We start from the raw sequence: 24,402 nt of genomic DNA, 5'->3' as shown, positions 1-24,402 counted from the left end.
TGTGTGTGTGTGTGTGTGTGTGTATATATATATATATATATATATATATATATATACAGTATATATACACACACACACTACTACTACTACTACTACTATTAATTATTGTATATATATTTTTACTGAATATCTTTTAATTTATTAAAGGATTTTTCAGTTATTTTATAAATAAAACCTATTTATTAAAATATTAATTTAAATTGATTCTATTATTATTATTTGTATGAATTTTGTATGTAACCTTTGTACAAAATGCAACTTTTGCACTGTGTGCAAGATCCAATGTGTAGTGTCATTTTTCTCTGCTGTACCATCCCTCTGTACCTTAATTCCCTTAAAATCTAAATCCTGTCGTGTATGCAGGTGAAACGTCTAACATTTCTCTTTGTATCCTGAAGTACAGTACGGTCATTTTCAATGTATTTGATATCTTAGTAGCTTTAGGAGTGTGACATGCAATCATACGTACAATAGATCCCTTGAGACAGATATGGGTGATGTCCAATCAGATGTAGCACTGAAAAGACATGTGCCTGAAAGCAAGCACATAATGTGTAAAGTGAAACCTGCAGAGGCTGTCCCATGTCTTTGGCCTCACAAAGTACGGTTGGGTACCGAAACCCGGTACCAATATGTAACCGGTATGTACTAGAACCTAATCAGAACGCAGATTTCGGTGCCTCATTTCGGTGCCATGCCTGAGTGATCGATTGAAATATTTGTTCTCTGGCTCTCCGAAACGGATGGAAGAAGCATCATCACTGGCACCGCACGTGAAAAATAATCTCCCGACTGAGAAAATGCACGTGAACTCAAGTCGGAAAGCTCTAATAATACAAATCCAACACATCTTTGTAGTAACGCAAGTGTCCATATTGTTTTCACATTCCGACTTAAAAGCACAATTCGGGAAATGAGAGCATCCGAGGAGCGTGTGAATGCAGTAATTGCACTTGCTCTGATGGCAGCAGGTAGCCTTCCGTTAACTAAGCTAAACATGCTTAAATTAAAATGCCTAAAGCTAAACCTCCCTTGTATTCACATTTCTAAACCAATGAAAAACAAAACAAAAGAGTCCAACAAAAGAGAACATTATAACCTTTTTACTCCACAACACCAGTCAAATGCTTCCTTTTGTGATCTGATGTGGCTTCTTGTCACAGAATGAGGCAGAAAATATGTTCCATAGGCTAATTTAAAAAGAATACATCGATTAGCAATGGATTATAAATATGCTTAATTATTATGAAAATACCAGAGACGGCTTGAATAACACAGATAAACTATATTGTCGCAGTCGAGTGTTTATTGTCTTTGTTTTATCATTCAAAACGTTTATATGTTCTGCTTACTCAGTTACAGCTATAATAGTGATGCCTTTATATCCATATAAGGGATTTCCTGGAGGGTCATGAGTTCCGCTAATTCTGTGACTGGATATGTGGATTTTCTGTGCGAGGGCGCCCTCTGGCGTCCAGTATGAATGAAACAGACATCATGTGTTTATAGTGCTAATGGACAATCCATCATTTTTTGGGGAATTTTTTTTTTTTTTATAAGTATCGGTTCAGGCACCGTTTAGGCACCAGAACCGTTTTAAAAGTATCGATTTGGCACCGGTATCGAAAAAACCCAACCGATACCCAACCCTATCACAAAGTGGCCTAAGCTGAGATGAAATAGACTGGGCCATTGAGTCCCGTCAATTCCCTCCTGCCAACCTTTGAAGTCACATTCTCTTGAGGATGGCTCTGATGTCAAAAAATAGCACATTGTGTCTTTCCTCTTTTTAGAGAAAGTGCAAGTTAAGTCAGCAGATATTTTTTTGCATGTATTTTACATGGCTGATTTATTGCATCTTTAAATTTAGTTAAGATGTCAAGATGCGAATATTAAATTTAACCTATCTAATTATAGTTGGTCCGTATCACATGAACAAGGGAGTGCAAGAGCATACTACATTAACACACTTTTTCATATCTCATTCAGTTTGCAGATTCTGAATGACTGCCAGCGCCTTCTGTCAGTTGTGTGCTTTCGGTGGTTTTGGTTGCTGTGCAAAAAATGTTGTTTCAGTTCGTTAATAAGGGGCTTCTGGCTGTTAAGTCGTTGGGCGGGTGAGTCTCTGTGAGTTCACCTGGGAACTCTACCATTAGAAAATATCCCCTCCGTTTTACCACACCCCACAAAAATGGGCGATAGATAAGGCAGGGGGTTGCTTACAGTGAACATGGACTCTCTGGCTCTCCTGATTAATGTTCCCATGCCTGGAATCCCCCTATCACCCGCCCTTCAAGCAGCTAAAAAATCCATTTCCTCTCTCTCTTGGCAGTTACAGGAATGTCGTTATTGTGTATGCAAAAGCAGACGTGCTGTTATAGCTTTTGGCTCCTCATTCTATGACAACACTCCGTGTTAGCTACTAGTTTGCCATGCTGACATAAAGTGTACATTCGAAGACTTGAGAACTGCTGAATGGACCGGTTGGCTGAGTCATAACTGCCCACCAGAACGCTTGCAGAATTATGATGATTCAAAACAGACTACCGTTCTCAACTCAAGGAGGTTGAATCAGACAGTTAGTATGAAGTAAATGATACCTGTTTTGCATAAAGCATAAAGAAATATCCCCTTTGGGGTTTTTCTGTGCGGTGTTTGGTGGTACTTACCTAATGTTATATGTATTTTTTATATCATGTGCACATTTCATGTGATTAAGCTTTAGCATATATACTAATATACTTTTCATCATTGTTGTTAAAGATGTTAATAGGGAATACAAATCTCAGCTTTACTGGTTTCCCACTCCGCTCCCGCCTTGTAGATGAGAAAAACCGAGCGACCGAGGGCTGGATGGACCACCCATCGGGTGCACCGAGAGGTGGAGATTAGCCTGACCATACAAATCTCATGGGTCCATAGCATTGTTGATCATTAGAATGACTTTGGTTCTCTTGGCGGCTTTTGTCCACTTCTGATTGACAGCCTAAAGCATGGACACAAAACACAGCAACTTTTCTTTTTCCCTGTTTGCCTTTTTGGGTGAATTAGATGCCTTTTTTTCCCAAACCAAGTTCATTGGAAAAATGTTGATTCTTGCATATTTTCTGCAACACTTTTTTTCAGAGTGAAATCTCCAGGGTGTGGCATTAAATGTGCGTTCAGTTTTATCTGAAACAGATGAACGTGAATCCTGCAAAGTTTAGTTACAGTGGATGCTGTACAAATTGCAGCAGTTTGAAAATTAAATGTCTGGTGAGTGGTGATAAAAGGTTAATTCTCTACTGTGTTTGAAATTAACATATGACCTACACTAAACCCTACCCTAAACTGATAATGCTAACAAAAGAAAACATTAGATTAAAAACATTTGCTGAAGCATCCATGCCATTTTGGCTGTCTATCGTGACTCGTGTTTTATGGGACTTAATTTTGCATTACAAGTACAATGCTGTACCAGGTGAGCTACTGAGCAAGTTTACTATGCCAGAAAAACCATGCATATAAAGCTGGCTATGTGATGCAAAGCATTTAAATTGACAAATTATGGACAGATAATAGTGTTTTGAGGTGTAACCATGTGAAAATAAGTCTTTATCAGTTGATAATCTGCCCTGTAATCATAATGTTTGAAGGACTAAAGTTGTAGGTGTTTTACTGCCTCTAGTGTCCATTTCTGTTGGAAACTGCAGTAAATTGTATGTGTAGGCATGTTTTTGGAGTCTTGCAAAAATGTAGGTACAGGCATGTCCGGTGAGCCTATAGAGACAGAGCGCATTTAGGCCACGCCCACACCGGGGTGGGGGGGACAATCCAACACTCTCCATTGACTTTGTATTGCGGGAAGCTGCCTCCTTGTCATTTCTGACTTATAACAAAAAACTGAGCAATGCCTAAAAGCTGCTATGTGACAAGGTGTACAGTAATCAAGCTAAAAAACCCAGAACTACGTTTTTATGAGCTGTCGACCAAAAAAAACGAGCGTTTAGGACACAAATAGTTGTAGATAGTGCTGGGCGGTATACCGGTTCATACCGAATACCGGTTCTTATTTTTGTTATGATATGAATTTTTAAAATACCGCAATACCGGTGTATGTCGCTTAAACAACGTTCGGAACGCGACACTGTTTGAAAGGGGTCCCTTTTCACTGTTGCACTGTGGTGAGGGAACAGCTGTATGTGTTACCAAGTGTGAAAGTTCCGAAACTAAAGCTGTAGAACTAATAGAACGTGATGACACAGAAGAACTCATCCACAATATCCACATCAACCGCCACAAATATCGACCGCCCCCTGCCATCAGCTCCCGTGTCTCACACACACACGAATGCGACTTTAGCACTAGATTTAGCAACTTTCAGACCCTTTTAGCTGCTTTTTTCCATAGAATATTCATACTGACAAACCTAGCGACTTTTTTGGATAAACCTTAGCTCCAGTGGGCGCAGTTCTCAGAGTAATATGACACGTTGCGCTCTACTTTTGTGTCCTAAACGCTCGTTTTTTTTGGTCGACAGCTTATAAAAACGTAGTTCTAGGTTTTTTAGCTTGTTTAATGAGCACCTTGTCACATGGCAGCTTTTAGGCATTGCTCTGTTTTTTGTTATAAGTCAGAAATGACAAGGAGGCAGCTTCCCGCAATAGAAAGTCAATGGAGAGCGTTGGATTGTTCCCCCCCCCAGGTGGGCGTGCTCTATAGGTTGCTTGTATCTCAGCCCATGTACAGTGAGAAGCTGCGCTTGACACTACGATGCATGCAAACTGTAATCTAGCGTACTGTATGGGGTTGAAATCAATTGCGACATCTTCCTTTATACCAAATGGAGTTATTGTAGAAATGGAGGCAGCTGGGATTGTCCCATGAAAGCGATTAGGATCCTGCTCAAACAAACATCATGTGCACCGCATTGCTCATGAAATTGGATTTAGGGAACAGCAGGAAATGCCTCAGATCATTTATCCGACTGATTGTTGTACAATTTTTACATCTTTTAAGTACTTGTTAAGTAAGCAATAAGCATACATTAATCTATTACTATGCTCCTTCTGCAAGACCTCCAAACATTTTTGCATTGAGCAAAGCGAATGGGTTTGTCTGGTCCTTTTATCATCTTATAAAACGTATTTATAGGCCTTTCCGAAATAGATGCCATCTGCAGAAGTGATCCAAAAGCGCATGAGAATCCTGCAAGTCTTTTGGTTGGTTTGTGTAGATTTGCTGTACAAGTGGCTGTCGCGACTCAAATTGTGCTGAGATAAAAAGAATCCCTCTTTTCCTGCAACCGTTTTTCTGCATACCACAAACTTCATAACAGTCTGAGCTGTGGGTGTCCTGTGGGCCCTGTCACTTCCTTCCCCTCTCATGGTAGAATGAATCCCGTATGTTTGTATCACCTAGCGACCACAGCTTGCTGGACTCTTGTCCTCTAACACAAACCATACCACAATTTAATGCTGATTAAGTTTCACTGAACAACCGTGGATGACGGATATGTTCAAATCTGAAGCAGATTGTGTCATTTGACATCTAATGGTTTGGGGGCTTCAGTTTACAGAAGGATTCATATAACTTTAACTTAAAGAACAAATAACTTTTGTGAGCTGGGTTTAGAGGTTTTAAAAATATACAGTACAACCACTGTACAGTAGTCTGATTCACGAATAATTGAGAATCATTAAAAAAGACTCTCAAACTCAACTCAAGAGTAATCAGTTTGAATCAGAAAAAACTGTGAATCAATGTTTGCACAGTTCAAACAGATTAAACTTGTGACTTGGATTTTTTACTAATTTATTCAAAAAGCCTCACAAGCGTATAACATACCAGTCTGAATCAGTCTATGTGAATCATGGAAACCGATTCTGTTTGCAAACAAATGACTCTTATGAACCGGTTACAAATCATTCTGGCTGATTAATTCATGCCAACAGTGTGGTCCGATTCATGAAAAAATGACTCTGATGAGTTGGTTCTTTTAAGGAGTTGTTCAAAAAGACACTTAATCTCACGAGTAACAAGTTTGAATCACACAAACAATTCAGTTTGCTCAAACATATTGCTGTGATTCACAATGAGTCTGTTCTTTTCATGAATTGTTTAAAAAACAAAAACTCATAACTTACCTGTTTGAATCAGTCTGACTGAATCGCGCAAATCAATCAAGAAAAACTGATTCTTATGAGCCAGTTCTTTTAAAGAATCTTTCTCAAAGATGTACAAACTCATGACTTATCATTTTGAATTATTCTGACTGCTTACATCACACGAACAGTGTGGTCTGATTTATAAACAAATTATTTTTAGTGAATAAACTAGTGAATAAAATCATTGAATATTTTCAATTATGTCTGTCTTTAAGCAAGTTTTGTTTGCTTAAGGAACTTGAGTATCATTTTTGATCACTTGTTCATATGTGTAAAGTTTACACAACTTGACTGGTCATACAATCATGGATAGTACTTATTCTGGCAGATGAATGAGATGAGCTAGGCTTTTTTGGCTGTCCAAACAGCTTGACAAGTAGGGCCACAGTCCAACAAACTGATAATGCAATTAACGGTCCACTCCATCTGTCCTCTCATTAAGCACGTCTGGTCAGATTTGCAGTCGGAGACTCGCGCCTCTTCTAATCTCTCCTGGTAGCAGGCTGTTGCAGACGATAATCATTGTGATGTGAGCATGAATAGGAAGAGACACACAGACAACCAGTTGTGTTTAAAAGTCCCTTCTCTGATCGAAAGTGAAGCTAGGCATTCTTAAATGAGGCTGTAGTTGTTTCAATACACGTGTGGGCAAGGGAAATGACTCATTGTTCGACAGCAAGAAATTATTCAACCCTTTTTACGAAATGAATATGCTTAATGGGATTTCTATTTTGAGCTCAGCTTAACTGTCCAGTGCAAACCAACAGTATCCAGTCAGATCATCCCTTTTAAACTGAGTATGATACAGGGATTAAGCTTGCTAATGGAAGTCTGACAGAAACGTAATAGTTTAAACATGTTTAAACAGAGTACGTTCTATTTTAGCTTTGTGTTTGGAATGTTTGTTGCATGTCATGACAACATAAAGCTAGTGATACTCTAATCAAATATTTCTTAGAGGATACTTCATCTAAAAATAAAAATTCTGTCATTTACTTACCTGCATGTTTCTCCAAACATGTATGGCGTTCTTCTACGGAACACAAAAGATGATATGAAGAGTGTTTCAGCTGTCGTTGGCCAAATCATGAAAGTCAATGGGGTCCAAAATAACAATTGGACTGCATTGACTTTCAATGTATGAACAAATTATTCGAAATATCGTCTTTTGTGTTCCACAGAAGAAAGTAAGTTATACAAGTCTGGAACAAGATCACATTCTCATCATTGCTTGGCAGGACCTCCTGTCCCACTCGTACACTTCAAAAGAGGTCACACTTTCGAGGAGATACACGGACACATGCGCTTTAGTGCTTCCACTTGAGTTTTGTTCATATAAAACCTTTCGTGTGACCGTGACACTTAGATTTAGCAAAAAAATGTAGCCAGGCTGAAACAAGCTACAGGCGTTAGCCATTGAAACAAGTTTTGAAATGCACAGGGGGGTTGGTATTGCTACGCTGAGTTTTCCAAATAGTTGTGTTTCTTAGCAAGACATTCTGTCCAAAACATAAATCTTAATTATAAAACATTGTTTAGGTTCAGATGAATCCGGACAGATTTTTTTTAGACCGGTCTTGGTTTGAGCTGAGCGCAGTGGCTTGTTCGTTGCCAGACAATATGCTTCTGCTTTGGACAGACTCGGAGGCAGCGGCATGTCTGGAAAAAGGAAAACATGGCACGCAGGAGAGCACGTGCGGCACACTCTGGGAATGTTTAGATATCTCCCCAGGTATTCCAAAAAGGAGAAAGGAAGAGAAAAAAATCAAGCGGAAAAAACAGGGGGCTTCCAAACACCAACAGACACACAAAGAGTGGCGCAGCACAATGCACAGGGAGCGTCTTATTTGGTATTTCCTGTGTGACCTCTTTTGCTAGCGGTCCACAGAGAACGCTGAATCCTTGCTCTGGGACCTTGTCAGTATTATTTGTATGACGGGCCGATGGATGCAGGCCAACTGGGAAGGGAAAAAGATGACTGATTTGGGGGTACATTGCAGGATCCAATGGCATCTGGATATTAAAGCCTTGCCTGTACCAGAGCAAAAAAAAATAAAAATTACAGCATATATCAGGAATTTTCCAACTAATGATGTGCGGATGTGGTAGCGCTGGGGAAAAGGAGTCTGACTGTGCTTTCTTTGTTCGCTCAGAGAGGGCCCCAAACAGCATTCCTGTAAGCTCTGCATACTTTGGCAACAGTTGTGGAGGTTTTTTTCTTTACTGTATACAGTTTATGCATGCTGCTTGCTTGGGCCTTCATATATCTTTCTCCAATCTCCAAGCCTGGTAGTATTGTTGCCATTTGAAACGGATTTTTAGGGGAAAACCCTCGGGCTTCACAATAATAGTGTTTACAGCCCGTTTGACTGGGAGGCAAAGAATGGCTCGTCCCAAGACAAAACATGGCTGGAGAGAGGCTTGTTCAGTACGACTGCAATGTGCAAGCACAGCAGACACAAAAATGGCCTGTATATTCAGTCTAACTGTTAGTGTATAATTAAAATATTTTATTACGGAAAGCTTTCTGCACCATACAGCTCATCAAAATAAGAAATGATTTTACTTCTATTGATTTTAGTTACATTTTAACTTAATTTTAATCTTATTTTAACTTTAAGTTATATTTTTTTAAATAAATAGCATTCTGTTCCATTCCACTGAGCTCCGCCTAGCTTTTTGTAAACATCTTATGTAAATGTGCCCTTAACACTAGAACCGCCACGGGGTAAATTTTACCCGTGGCTGTTTTTAAAACGTACATAAAAGATTTTAAATAAAACATTCAAGTCTCCCAGTCACTGACTTTTACTAAAATTGTGTGATTTACAATCCCCTGCTGTTAAAAACTGTTTAGATAAAACCAGATCAAAAAACGGGGCATTTATACCTATAAGCGCCAGTGCGGGTCAAATTTACCCGCTATATAATGCCTGTATGTTCGCGCTGTCATTTTTGTGTCGCTTATGTTTTAACATAGTAAATTGCTAGGCAACGCCTTTCACTCACTGAATTAGCGGTTATCAGTTTCATAAATAAAGACAAAATGAGTAAAAGAAGGCGATTTATGAATGCTGAAGAGGTATAAGCACTAAATGTTACTCATAATTGTTCAAAATTTGGATTATTAAATTTTTGTTTTGCCATTTCTCTCATTTATTGTTTGCTTCTGTGTTGCTATTTATTCTAGTCCTGCCTGTTTCCTGAAGAAAAAAAATCCGATCTGATGTAATGAATAAAACCTTTTTTTTTTTGATTACCTGAAGTTTATTGGTGTTATTTTGACATTGTATTATAATAGCCTATTACACCACCCAAATATGTATTTACTTCCTTCTAATTCTCATTGTCAGTGCAGGCTTTGTTTAGCTTAATATTGACCGTTATGAAAAGTGACTAGTGTAACCTGCATGAAAAAGCCTTGAACATAAAACAACAGGACAAAAATATAGTTGATGACTAGACATAATCATTTCATGACTCTAGACACTTCTTTGTGAAGAAAGTAGCATAATACAGTGAAATAATATGTTCTTTAGCCATTCAAAAACAGCTGTCATATGCATGGGTAAAATTTACCAGCTGGCGCTTTTAGGTATACAGCTACCCTTGGCGGCTCTAGTGTTAAGAAATGCATAATTATACAAGTCAGATTAGTTGACTAGTCACTTATGCAATCGACCAACTAGTCGGTTTTAAAAAAAATATGTAGTTTTACACATCGTTAGTGTGCAGTGGGCTTTTAGGAGCTAGCTAATGATATCACTCTCTGATCTATTACCAGCTGAATAATGGGTCATCATGGAGGCTCATTTTTAGCAAGCGGCATTGTGCTGTGCCAAGTTCGTGGACTTGCTCCTTTAAAAGTGTCCGGGGGTGGCCTGAAAGAATGCGGATGAACGTCTTGTGTTGAAAGGGCCTTTCATCCTTCGCTTCCTTTGAGAGAGACAATGTAAACAGAGGCTCCTAGCCAACTCCATCAGCCAGGCTCATTCTGAATCACATTGTGTCTCTATTGTTTTAAACCTATTGGGGTAAATCAAAGGAGGGGTTTGGGTAATGGGAGCTAGAGTGCATGAGCTGGAGAAGTGCAGGGTGGCCCAGTGCAAGAGTTGGGCCGCTGGGCCATTGTGGATATGCTTGGTCAGTGGCGCTGAGAAGAGTTTCTTGGTTTCCCTCGTGCTGAGAGGGCCCACACTGTCTCACCAGATAGGAATGCACAGAATGCTCTCTTTTAATCTGGAGTCAGCCAGAGCTGCTTTATCTGACCCTTTTATTAGCGGCCAATTTCAGAAAAACCTCTGTAGGCTACCCTGTCTCACAACCACTAGCACGGTTAGAAATTTAGAGAGGAGGAGAGAGAGAAACTTTAAATGCTACCATGTATTCATGTTCAATCCAAAGTATACAGACTGGAATCTTTTCACTGAAAGGGAATTCTTTTCAAAGCAACTATTATATGTGATCAAATAAAAAGCAAACCATATCCAAAGATGAAACGTTAACCCATTAATACCCTGATTTTTACAAGTATTCATGGACAAGGCCGTTGGAGTATGGGGATGGTAAGATTAGTCGATAAGTCTCTTGTGCTCAATGCATTTATTTGTTCAAAACATAGTAAAAACAGTAATATTGTAAATACTATTGCAATTTAAAACAACTGTTTTCTATTTGAATATATTTTAAATTAGTTTATTCCTGCGACAGCAAAGCTGACTTTTCAGCAGCCATTACTCCAGTCTCCAGTGTCACAAGTCTTTCAGAAGTCATTCAGATTTGGTACTCAAGAAACATTTCTTATTATTATCAATGTTGAAAACTGTTGTGCTGCTTAATATTTTTGTGGAAACCCTGATACATTCTTTTTATGATTCTTTGATAGAAAATTCAAAAGAACAGTGTTTTTTTTATAGAAATCTTTTGTAACATTATTAATGTCTTTTCTGCCACATTTGATCAATTGAATGTGTCCCTGCTGAAAAAGTATTCATAGAACATCTTACTGACCTCAAATTTGTAATGGTAGTATGCTAAAAAAATTGTTTTTTTTAATTAATTAATTTATTTTACATAATTTCTACATTCTACTAGCTGTTTTTGAATGTGTAATGTCTGTTAGAATTATCTGCACAATCTTTCATATGAACATAGGCTACTCTACAATTGTCATGCAGGTTTTAAGATAATTTAAATTTGGCAACTTTCTATATAAAAACTCCTACAGAAAACATTAAGATAAGGCGTTTTGCTTGGTGGTCACTAAAAATGCCAGTTGTGACAGCAGAAAATGGCAGCATAAATTCAACAGCACCACATTTAGCAACTTGTGCAAAAGCTCTTCCAAAAGTTGTCTATTGTATGCAACATCTTTAGGCACCTAAAAATATTGATAATAGATTGGTAGAACTTTTTTTATTTAGTTACCCGCAGGATAAAAACGAGTTCATCTCAGATTAAAACTTCCAAGACTTACATAACTTGCTTTGCTTTCAACTTGCTACATCTTACGTGTACAGTAGTCTCTCTGTCCTTTTGGTTAAATAATGGTAATATGACGATGAAGCGGTTCTTTTTCTGCGAATCTTTGTTAATTTACGTCAGAAGCTACATGCATATTCTTTGAAGTCATAGGATACAGCCTCTCTGACATACATTCTGTGTTTGACGTGAGCTGAGGTGATGTGAGTACACTGTCGTGGGTGCTACTATTGGTGTCATGATGCAGACTGTGGTATGTGCCAAATTGACAGAGGAACTCTGGGGGTAAATGTCACAGGCTGTTGCCATCTTCGAGTATCACACATGAGAGAAACATCGAAGAAAATAACGGCTCTTGCATGCATTCTGACATTTTAAGAATGCATTGCGTTATCATGCGCCTTGCTACAATAATTCTGAAGTGCTATCAGTCAGTTCGTCTTGTACTTTTGAGGGTTTACAGTGTTTAATCACTGCAGTGTATCTTAACCTTTGCTAAGCTGCAGCTAGCTAGTGAGATGCTGTGTGTGCCAGCGAGTGCGTGTGTATGCTTGCGGTGTGGCCTTTTATTAACACTGTCATACAAGCGGATATACTTCAGCTTGAACATCAGTTAGTGGCGGTATGTGGTTCTTCCTAGAAGTCAAGCAGCGTACCCTCTTTTTTTTACTTTGGTAGCGCACATTTAGATAAGACAGCAGCTTAGAGTTTGTTTCATTGCAGTTAAAAAGCTCAGCTGGGCCAGAATATTTGGATTGAAGATGATAGAGTCAGATTGGGCTTGCAGACTTGTCTTCTGAAATGGTTGTTCTTGTTTGACTCAATCAGAATGGGCTTTTAGAAGTCTTTAGAGTTTAATGTTGTAGGAGGCATTTAAATGAGCCAACATAAATGTTATACTGTCCTTATCATAGTGTTTTTTTATGCTAGTAAACAAATTTGAGTCGGAGTGAACTGGTTAGAGTCAATATGTGTTTGAACTGGGACTTCTAAAAGTCTTTTAAATACAAAACCACTTTCCTAATGAAGTGAAATTTCCCAGAAGAATCTATTTTAGAATATGTTATGTACTTTTGCTGTGGTCACATGGCAACAAAGAGGCCAAAATGCTTCATCCTTTTATTTCACCTTCAACTTCCTCCCCATTTCCACTAAACCAGGAAGACTTAAACGAAAACGCGTCAACATATCACATGCGGTCCCCTCACTAAATATAGTCTGTTATACATATGAAAAACATGAACGTATTTTGCACCGCAACCATTATAACATGAATGAGTCATTGGCTTTTAGAATTAGAATGATTTAGATACTGAATCAGAATGATTTGCATTCAATTCAGGCTGACAATGTAGTCATCGTCTAGAACTGATTCACTGTTGTGTCTGTAGTTGGGCATTTTGACCGTAGCTTGAAGACCCTAAGATGTTATATTGAAAGAACATTTTAATTCAGGATTAGGTTTAATAAATTTATATCGATTATACACTGTAAAAAAATATGCTGTTAAATTTACAGTAAAAAATGACAGCGGTGACAAAAAAAATCCGGTGACAATGTTTCAGTTATTGCAGGATGGCATATTGGTGCCTGTGTATTATACGGTATATTTTATTAAGTACCATATTTTTTAATTTTTTATTTTTTTTTCCTTATATTTGAGTATGCAAGGTTTCTGGTATCATCTGATTCCAGTTATTTTAGCTGTTCAAAACCAGTAAATTGTTACTTGAAAAATCCATACATTTGACAGTATTTTACAGTAAAATTACATATACTGTCATGGCCAAAAATATCAGCACCTTTGGTAAATATGGTCAAAGGCGGCTGTGAAAATTAATCTGCATTGTTAATCCTTAGCAGTCAAAATTCCCATTTCCACCATCAAGGCAATAATTAAGAATTTCCAATCAACAGAAAATGTTACAAATCTGCCTGGAACAGGACGTGTGTCTATATCGTCCTAATGCACGGTGAGGAGGAGAGTTTGAGTGGCTAAAGACTCCAAGGACCACAGCTGGAGAATTGCAGGTCAGAAGTCTCGGGGTCAGAAAACCTTTAAAAAAAAAAAAAGTCAAACAGCACCTACAGCACCTACATCACCACATGTTGTTTGGGAGGGTTTCAAGAATATACTGCTGTATTTTTGATGTTGTGGGCCTATATTTCTGCTGGAGGTTCTGGACATCTTGTTTAGACACATGGCATCATGAATTCTATCAAATACCAACAGATAAAAAAATCAATAAGTGACTGACTTTGTTAGAAATCTTATAATGGGTCATGTTTGGATCTTCCAACCGTACAATAATTCAAACACAAACCTCAAAAACAACACAAAAACGAAGGGTGCCATTAATTGTGGCCAATGTGTATTAGAGAAAAACATTTATTTCATAATGATATTTCCCCCCATTTTAAAATCTTATTATCCAATGAAAGGTTAGATTTTTGTGAATTTTTAAAATAAAAGATCAAAAGGATTAACAATGCAGATTAATTTTCACAGCCTTCTTTGATCATATTTACCAAGGGTGCCAATATTTTTGGCCATGACTGTATGATGTTAAACCATTTACAGTTTTTTACTGTATATGGTAAGATAAGTATAAATGTATCTGATTTTGATCTGAACTAAATTGAATTTAACCAGTTCTTGAGTTCATGTCAGTTTCATTCTGTTTCTCCATAAGGATTACCCTTTTTCCTTCAGTTCCTCTGGCGTACCCTCGAGCACTGCACGTTTTAGGATACGAGTCACTGATATACGCTCCAGGCTTTGCTTACAAACACAAGCCTGAATGATTTGTCTGATAAGTCTGGGGGTTTCTGGGCCCAGAGCCTACTGGGAGGAGAGCGAGCGAGCACTGAGGAGGGAAAGCACCTGGAAGCCGTCCACCCTGGAGCAGGGTCACTGAGTTTTGTCTGGAGGCTCTCCCTACTGTAGCTGTTAACAGCAGTATCCTGCATACTGAGTCTTCCTGGGCTCCTTGAGCCTGTATAATGTATTTGTTTGGTCAATGAGGTCGGTTTAGAAGTAGAGCTAGAATATATAGACTGAACAAGCGCTCGTGTGGACATTGCCAGCTTCATTCTGATGTGATTCCAATCAATTATGCAATACAATGCCTAAAAGAATAGTCACTGAATATAAAGACGAGTGTCTCATACCAGTTTACATCAATAATGGCTAGTAAGGCCATGTAAATAAGGATATCTGGTGTACTAATTTTTCTAACAATTATTTGTGTGTGTGTGTGCAGGTGGTGACGTTATGGTATCGTGCTCCTGAGGTGCTGCTTCAGTCCAGCTATGCTACTCCTGTGGATCTGTGGAGTGTCGGCTGCATCTTTGCCGAGATGTTCAGACGGCGGTAAGTTTGCACAGCATCACTGTGTAACTTGCTTACAGTAAAACAAAGTAAAATAGAGGATTATGATGGGTGATGCTCAGTTAACTGAGGGAGCGACAATAGTTCTGATTTCCCTTGAGTCTATAAATAATGATTTTTATGGAATTAGTTTTAAGAAACTATATTACTATATTTTTATATTTTATTTTATGGTTCGATGTGTATGGTATAAACAAGAAAACAAAAAAACAGAAATGCGAAAAGATAAAATGAAATTTAGAAGAAATGTATTATTTAGGTCCATACTGTATCTGACCAGATTTTTGCAGGAGGCTGAGGTTATTAAAATGGACATAAAAAAAAGAAAAACTGTCACTGTGGTTGTGACAGGCACTACAGACCTGATCCGTTCATCTGTGTGCGGTTTAACGAATCTTTCCAACTGCTTAACTCAACACTGACACATTTATTAAAGCTGCTCAATCCAGTGACAGCAGGAGTTAACGGTTCAACAGTTCTTTCTTTGTGGCTTCTACGTCACCAACTTTGTAGTGCATTAAAATTATTCTATTTCTTTAAGGCTCTAAAAAGAGAAAACTTAGATTCATTACATTTGCTCCACACAAGAGTTATACAAAGAACTCATTTCTTATTTTCAGTGAGAATACTGATGATGCCCAGGAAGCAGTTTCTCTTATTAAACCGGTCACCTATCCTAAAGGGTTAGTTCACCCAAAAATGAAAATTAGCCCATGAATTACTCACCCTCAAGGCATCCTAGGAGTATATGACTTTCTTCTTTCAGACAAATCCAGTCGGAGTTATATTAAAGATGATCTTTGATCTTCCAAGCTGTTTAATGGCAGACAGCAGATGTTGCAGTTCATCAGTCCAAAAGAAGTGAAATAAAGCGCATCCATCCATAATAAAAAGTGCCTCACTCCCACCCTTTGGGGGGGCAAAGGCCTCCTGTAGCGAATCTATGCGTTTTTGTAAGAAAAATAACCATATTTAAAACATAATAATCAATTTAATCTAGCTTGCACTCACTGTTGTACAAGGAAGCAGTTCCGTGCGGATGACGTATGAGGTCGGCGTTGCACATGCGACGTTTCCCTGGTATAGCGGTTTCCCCGGTAACGGCTGTAATCTAATAAGCACTGCGCTCACAAACGCTACTTTATTTGGCATTACAGGAAAGATGAAATGAAAATGACATCGAAGCTTTTCTGAAGACGGTCGGTTCTTTTCAAAGATACATTCATAAAAAAAACACCAGAAACGTGCAGTGCTCAGTTTATTCAATGAAGCAATAACTCAATATATGGGAAACACTGGACACTGCTACCAGCGCTGCATTTTATTCAACGAAGTAATAACTCAGTGTATGGGTAACGTTGGACACTGCTATAAGTCAAATGGCCAAGAGATAACAAAAATAAAAGTTCACACATATTACACAGCCTGCTGCTCATAACTGCTTAAGAGTGGCACTGCCCATGAGCGATGACATCGTGGATACTATTGTCGGACCTACACACATTTCATGAGGAAAGTTAACGTGCACATTATAATCAGCCCAGAAGTTTCGTCTGAATCGCATGTTTCTACTTTCACATGCAAATGACTTGTTGCACTTATGAATATGATAACTTTCCGGCATCAATTCTAGTAGGGTAAAACGTAATTACACTTTCGAAACGGTCTGTTTTGCCCTGCCATCATTAGCTGAAGCTGTGTGTGAACAAGAAGCGGCTGCAGAGCAGGGTTGCCAGGTTTTCACAACAAAACCCGCCCAATTGCTACTCAAAACTAGCCAAATCGCGTTTCAAGGGGGGTTCCCCTGTAAAAATTGCGTTCCGGGGGGTAAAATACACATTTTTCGGTGGGGTTCCTCCAGTAAAATTTGCATTCCAGGGGCTGAATATCACGTTATTGGTGTCGGCCTAATTTGCAGCACAATTGGCCGATGCCGATTAATTAAAAATTTTTAAAAATCGGCCGATTAATCGGCTGGCCGATCAATCGGTCGACCTCTGCTCACCGGCGCATGCGCAACTCCGACATATTACATCATCCTCCCGGAGCTGCTTCCGTGTACAACTGTTGGCGCAAGCTAGATTAAATTGATTATTATGTTTTAAATATGGTTATTTTTCTTACAAAAACACATCGATTCGCTAAAGGAGGCCTTTGTTCACCCCCCAGAGCCGTGTGAGGCACTTTTTATTATGGATGGATGCGCTTTATTTCACTTCTTTTGGACTGATGAACTGCAACACCTGCTGACTGCCATTAAACAGCTTGGAAGGTCAAAGTCAATTTTTAAAATAACTCCAATTGGATTCATCTGAAAGAAGAAAGTCATATACACCTAGGATGGCTTGAGGGTGAGTAAATAATGGGCTAATTTTAATTTTTGGGTGAACTAACCCTTTAAGTGCCAGAAAGGCACTGGTTTCAAAAGAGTCGTGCATGAAAAAGCTCATATGTGTATATGCATTGTTGACACATTCCATTCCTGCCTGTTGATGTTGAACTAACCCCTAAGGCCCCTCCTCGTGTTGCTGGGGGGGGATTGCGTGGGCCGATGTTGTTCTCTCCTGACGCGCCATAACAAGTGTATAATCGGATGAAGAGGGAGATTTGTAATGGAAAGACACACTTTAACACACATCCTGTGTTTCACATTCTAACGGGCCCACCTGTCCGCCCCTTCCGCCATCCATTGATGGTGTTTGCTTTACAGGAACGGTAGATAAACATTAGCTGACTCAGTGCTTAATACAATAATCTTATAGGAAACTTTCGGATAGGAAGGTTATGATTAGTTGTGTGCACATAACTATGTGTTTAAATAATGGCTTTGTGTTTGTTAATTACTATAGAAACCCTAAAACAGCAGTTATATCAATTCAAGTGTTTGGTTTCCACTCTCTAAAGCCATGTGCCATAAAACGCCACTGTGCTGGGCTTCTGGCGAGCCTCCATGAGTGCCTGAGGGTGGAAGGGTAAGGGGGGCTTTCATTGCTGCTACTAGCACACCTTTTCTCCTCCTGCAGGTGATTAAGAATGCTTTTTAAAAGGCCACCTGTTGCAGATTAAAGGGCACCTGGGACCAGGTTTCTCCTCTGATGTCTGAGAAGTGCACCGCGCTGTACGCGCCAACTCCAGTAATGGAGGTTTTCGATTCACCTGAGAGTTATAAAGATGTAGAGCGCCTCAGCCAGCAATGTATGTATGGCTTTGTTTAAGATGGAAATTTAACTGTTGAAGGGACAGCGTTTTCCTGGAGAGGGTTGTGTAATGTGGGCCTTTGACATGTTTTGCCTCAGTTGTTTTGTTGAGTGTTTTATAAAAGATCTTTACTTGTCTGTTGTTCACAATGCATAACGTTTAGACATACTTTATGCAAGTCTGTATCTGTATCCCTTGGAGGATGTAGTGATCAGTCAGTGTGTTTCTGAATGACATAAAGTGCTTTTGACATTCCGCTTTTACAAGGGTTGTGCATATTGTGTGAAGAGTCAACGCGCGACGGCTTTCAGGTCCTTGTTTTCACAACCTAAAGCTGCTCTCACAAAAAAAGTAGAGTTACTGCATATAATATATAAATAACAATAAGAAAATTATCTATTTTTAACATTTATTTTAAATTTGTTTTTCAGTTTGATTATACATAAAGTTCAAGAAAATCCATTAATAAAAAGACATAAATAAAAACTTTTAATAAATTAATGTTTCCAAAAGTCAGTGAGTAATTGTGGTAGAAAATCTCAGTATTGATCAAAATAACTGTGAATATGATTTTTACCATAATCGAATAGCTCAAATATGTATATTTATGATATATTTATGTATCATAAAGTAAAAACTGAAATTCATAGTCAAAGCTGAAATTCTCATTAAAGGGATAGTTCACCCAAAAATGAAAATTACCCCATTATTTACTCACCCTCAAGCCATCCTAGGTGTATATGACTTTCTTCTTTCAGATTAACACAATCTGGGTTATTTAAAAAAATGTCCTGGCTCTTCCAAGCTTTATAATGGCAGTGAATGGGGGCTGAGATTTTTAAGACCAAAAAAGTGCATCCATCCATCATAAAAAGTGCTCCACACAGCTCCAGGGGGTTTATAAAGGCCTTCTGAAATGAAGTAATGCATTTGTGTAAGAAAAATATCCATATTTAAAACTTTAGAAACCTTAATCTCTAGTTTTCACTAACAGTCGTACGCACCTTCATGACAGAGTGGGGTGGCAGCAGATGACATAGGCGTAGCGTAAGTGTGGGTTAATTTTCGTTTTTTCGGTGAACTATCCCTTTAAGTTCTGTAAGTATTTTGTATTAAGTAATTTGGCATAAACTTCCATTATAATTATTTATAAATGTTTTAGGTCTATTAGTTCAGGTTGTTAAAAGTAATATGGTGCCATAACCCATTAATGCTTAATATTTATGAATTGTTGGTTAAATTTCATCGCTATTTCTCTTAAAACGTTTTTCCTGAACCACATGAAACCAACACGAACACAAAGAGCGCTTTTCCAAGAATCTTGCACGTGTGTTATAAACTAAAGTTTTCCTTTTCTGTATCGTGGACACTATTATTCGTCATTGACTCACACCTTTTCCGGCAAGCCAGCGTTCACCGATTCAGATACACCGATGCATTCCAGAGGTCGAGCGGGTGGAATGTGGATAGACACCGGCACTTGGAGCGTGACTCAACTGCGTGTACTGGCCTGGTGTGTGCCTGCCTGTGCCCACTCACTCAGGAAGCCTCTGCCCCGGCATAATGTCTGCCTTGTGCAAAAAGCCACTAATTCATTCAGACTAACAAGTAGCCCAAGGGAAGGCAGAATGTGCTTTAGAGATTTTCAGCCATACTTGTTTTGGCATGACACCGCTTTAGGTGAGATCCCCCCCTCGCTGTTAGAAAATAGAACGGCTTTTGTCTAATTTAACTGCTCGGGACTGACTTTGCCTTTGAGGGCTTCAGCAGTTGATGCGGCATGTGAAAGGCATAATGGCAATTTTCTTTTTAACAAGCGGGTTCAAAGTGAAAGGTATCGGGAGCATCTGAGGCGTCTGTCTCACCTGTAAAGAATCTTCAGCATCTTAGCCGCACAAAGACGCCTCTGTAGAGTTGAATAGTGCAAGTCACATTCTTCATTCTGAAAAATATGCAGACGTTTGTCTGTCTGTTTCTCACTAATCTTTAAATTGGTCTTCTTGAGGGTGTTTGAACATCACGGAGGCGTAAGTAACCGTGCACGTGCTCACTTCTGGTTCTGGCTCTTTGTCTGATTACAGTTGAGATCAAGTTGATGCGCCATGTGGTTGTGAATAAAGAGCGGTTGCGCTTGTCTTGCTGTTGGGCAACATCTGGTGGCAGCGGGGGGAATTACAAGTGCGGTTTTTGCTGCTTAGTCAAAGACCTAACGCTTTGATAGTGAGCTTATTTTAGCTCATAAATCACATATATCTTTATTTCCATGCTTCTGTTCAGTCATTTTTGCTCTCTCACATAGAGGTATGTGGAGAACGAAAGCAGATGGCGGGGATATAGCTTTTTTTCCGCTCTCTTTTACTCTGTGCGGTGTGTTTTGAAGACTGAGGCCTGGGCTTGTGGCTCCTGGAATTTGTGTGCATGCCAAGGGAAGCATTGCCCGCCCACGGGTGTCCTGACTGGACTGAAGTCACAGGCACCAGCAGCGCTCCAGGCGGGTGGACTCCAGCATGTGCTGAAAAAGCCCTCAGATCTTCTCAGCCTCAGGCTGGCCAGGAAACAACACGCATACAGTGGACCAATGTCTGTTATGTGGCTTTAGGGCCTTATTTGTACAGTGAAACCTATTCACTGTAAGCTATTTACTTATTATTTAAAGTGTAAGATTTTTTATTTATTTATTTTAGTTTATTCATTAATTTCACTTATGTATTCAGGATTATTAATTTTAGTTTTATTTATTCATTTTATTTTTAGTTTATGGATTAATTTTCGTTTGATTGATTCAATGTTATTTTAGTTCTGGTTTTATTTATTTTTATTTATTAATTTACTCAAGATTATTTTAGCTTTATTTAGTTATTTTATTTTAGTTTATTGATTGATTTAAGTTTTTTATTCAAGATTATTTTAGTTTAATTTATTAATTTCAGTATTTAAGTTTAATGTAGTTTTATTAATTTATTTTAATTTATTTTTGTTTATAGTTTTTTTTTATTATGAATACAAAACTTCCTTTTCAGTCTAATTATTGCTGTCAAATGAATCATGCAATTTAACTGCAATCTTTCTCTTTCTTCAGACCTCTTTTCCGTGGAAACTCTGATGTTGACCAGTTAGGCAAGATTTTTGAGTAAGTACTATAATAAATTGTTAGAATTGTGTTTAATAACACTGTATTGAGACTGATTGTTTTGATTATGATATTGCAGTGTGGTGGGGGTCCCTTCTCCAGAGGATTGGCCACAGGAAGTGGGCTTGCCACAGAGTGCCTTTTCCCCTCGCCCTCCCCAGCCCATAGAGGACCTGGTGCCTGACATGGATGAGCTGGGCAAATCACTTTTACTTGTAAGGAGCAGATATCAACACTGAAGATATTTTAAATACATTGACACTTACTGTAGAATGTCATTCTATGAAATCAATACTTTTTCCAGTTTAATATATTTAATCACGCAAATAATATTTTATTGTAAATCAATTGCTTTTTATCTTAAACTAAATGCAGTTATTCCTTAAAATGGTAACAGAATTGACTTATACAGTATATACAGTTTATTACTTTTTTATAACAGTATATAGAGTGTGTGTGTGTGTCTGTGTTATGTTATAAAAAAGTCATTTTATATAAGGGACACAAATAGCACATGACTTTTATATAAAAGTACCATAGACTGTGTTTACTTATTGTTTTCTCTTCTTGTTTCATCCCTGCACAGCGTTTCCTGTCATTTAACCCCTCCAGAAGGATATCAGCTTACGATGCACTGTCTCACCCATACTTCCAGAGTCTCGACAGCACCAGCAAGAGTCTGTACGCCCAACCCTTCCCCAGCAAAAAGCCCTCCCTGGAGGAGAGAGCTGCTTGAAAAGACGTGGTTTCCCACTGTAGAAAAAGACCCCTATGAACTAGTCTTCCATAGCATAACATTACATGCTGCTTTTAAAAATATCACCGCAACTATTGGTCGATCGTGTTTTGTCTTTGCCCTCACTACTGCCAGCTAATACGGATCAAAAACACGCTGCCTGGAATTACGTGTTTAACAATATCAGAAGCTGCTCTCGTCTCCCACCCACCTTCCTCGAAGGAAGTTTGCCTGCTCAGTTGAAAATGTGCTTCTCGAATCTGAAGCCGCATCTTGACACTGCCAGGGATCATCCGTCTGTTTGCATAAATGCAATGCAAAGGACTTAATTGAGTCTTCGCTGCACATCACTGCCATAAAACAGCAAGGTCTTATGTGGGACCATGTCCGTCTCGCATGGATTAAGCAAATGTAGAACCACAACTACTGCAAATTCAGGCCCGTTGAACGGAACCTCTTATTTTACACCTTAAGATATAATCGCTAATTACCTTTTTTTTTTTAGCTCACACTTCCAAAATCCTCTCAGTCACAGGCCAGGAGGATTTTTTGTATTGTTTTCCATCACATTGTTACTTCGGAGTTAAAACAGGAGAGTGTGGACACATCTCCTCGTGTGACTTTTTTTGATGACTGCATAACCACAGACACTCTAGTGCTCTGTTTAATATGGCATTTCATCACAAGCATCCTGGTGTCATTTGAATCGTCCAGGACAGAGCTACCAAACGCTTTGAAGCACTATTTAACACCATATTTCCTTGACATTATAATGTACTTGTATTTTTTTTCTTCAATATAAATTCCACATCCTGTTCACTTATTTTATTATGTCAGTGTTGATTGTTGAAATTTTGTTTGGCATGTTATGTCTTAATTTTAGTGAACTTGAAGGTGTAGGTTGTTGTAGAAAACTCGTTGATACGTATACCAAACAGTCTGCACCCTGTCGTCAGGGATTTAGTGCCGAGACGTAGTTAAAGGATGACCCGCGCCGGGTTGCATGTTGAATTTAGGGTTGATTTAGAGCAGAAACTGTTATCTGAGATGGATAACAGAAAGAAATACATGTATGAAAGCATTAGCGTGTAGTTCTGAAAGTCTAGTAAAAGTAGCTATAGAGTTGGCGAGTGTTAAGTTCAAGGTCAGGTTGCGAGATTCGTTCGAGGCTCGGAGAGTAATGTATAATCCCATGTATAATTCATTGATTAAGTCCAGGTTCTTTTCGTTATACGCAATGCTACATCCTTCCATTTCCAGTTTCACTTAATTGTCTGGATAGATCATCACAAAAAGTGCACCAAGTCCGCTAGATGGGTTGCTTTCAGTTCTTTCGTGTTTAGCGTGTGGCGAACAAGTGGAGGGAAGGAAGGACGCTGCTTCAGAATTTAGCATTTAGCCTGGTGATTCCAGGTGAAGCGGTTTGATGAGGGATGAGGAGCTATAGGCAGGCACTGTACTACAAAACATTCACACAGTTAAAGGGAGAGTTCACCCAAAAATGAAGATTCTGTCATCATTTACTCACCCTCATGTTGCTCCAAACCTTTCATGTGGAACACAAAAGAAGATATTTTGAGGAATGTTGGCAGCCAACCAGGTTTGGTTACCATTGACTTGCATTGTATGGACAAAAACAAACACTGAGGCTTTTCTCAAAATGTCTTTTTTGTGTTCCGCAGAAGTCAAGTCATGCAGGTTTGGAACGACATGAGGGTGAGAAAATGATAAAAGAATGCTCATTTTTGGGTGAGCTATCCCTTTAAGCACTAATGCTTGATTCATTCTCTCAGGATCAGTAAACTCATTCTGTCACATTCCATGCTCAGGTCTATTTATGACTAGTTTTAGATTCAACAATGGTTCAGGTTTTAGTTTAATCATTAATCTCACAGTAATCCTTTATCGATTATGGTCTCAATGCTATCCGGATACAATAGTATTGGGTTATTTATATCGTTCACTTGCATTTCCATAAATTTGAACAGGTAATGAAACATACAGTTGGTCATTTCAGCATTTATTATTATTTTTATTTATATAATAATATCATTATTAATAATAAAATTAATATTATATTTTATGTATTAGTTCACTGTCGTGAGACAACCTTTGTACTGTTAACATGTTTGATTTCACAAATATTCTATGATCAGCTATTCGTTGTCTCAATGCATGAGTCTAACAAAAGATTGGTGTATAACGCCACCATTTTTCAAATCTCCACTGAACTGACGTTACGCTGGCACAGCTGTACCCTCCTCTAGATAAGTCTGTGATCGGATTTGGTGACTTCAGAGGGCATTAGATATCAAATAAT

General features: G+C 38.6%; 1 protein-coding gene across 3 annotated transcripts in view; it reads left to right on the top strand.

Annotated features, from left to right (window-relative positions):
- The window catches only part of cdk6 (cyclin dependent kinase 6), a 39,164-nt gene extending 15,614 nt beyond the window's left edge, over positions 1-23,550 (top strand). For all 3 annotated transcript variants that reach the window (XM_016462329.1, XM_016462322.1, XM_016462337.1), the window contains 4 exons: positions 14,891-15,000; positions 21,296-21,346; positions 21,426-21,561; positions 21,933-23,550. In XM_016462329.1, coding sequence (XP_016317815.1) covers positions 14,891-15,000; positions 21,296-21,346; positions 21,426-21,561; positions 21,933-22,082 — 447 coding nt within the window. In that variant the 3' untranslated portion in view covers positions 22,083-23,550. The remainder of the gene's footprint in view (positions 1-14,890; positions 15,001-21,295; positions 21,347-21,425; positions 21,562-21,932) is intronic.
- Positions 23,551-24,402: the final 852 nt, after the last annotated feature.

The sequence above is a fragment of the Sinocyclocheilus anshuiensis genome, unplaced genomic scaffold, assembly GCF_001515605.1.
Source record: "Sinocyclocheilus anshuiensis isolate Anshui unplaced genomic scaffold, SAMN03320099.WGS_v1.1 scaffold253, whole genome shotgun sequence".
Lineage (NCBI taxonomy): Eukaryota > Metazoa > Chordata > Actinopteri > Cypriniformes > Cyprinidae > Sinocyclocheilus > Sinocyclocheilus anshuiensis.
This window is presented reverse-complemented; position numbering and strand designations above follow the sequence as displayed.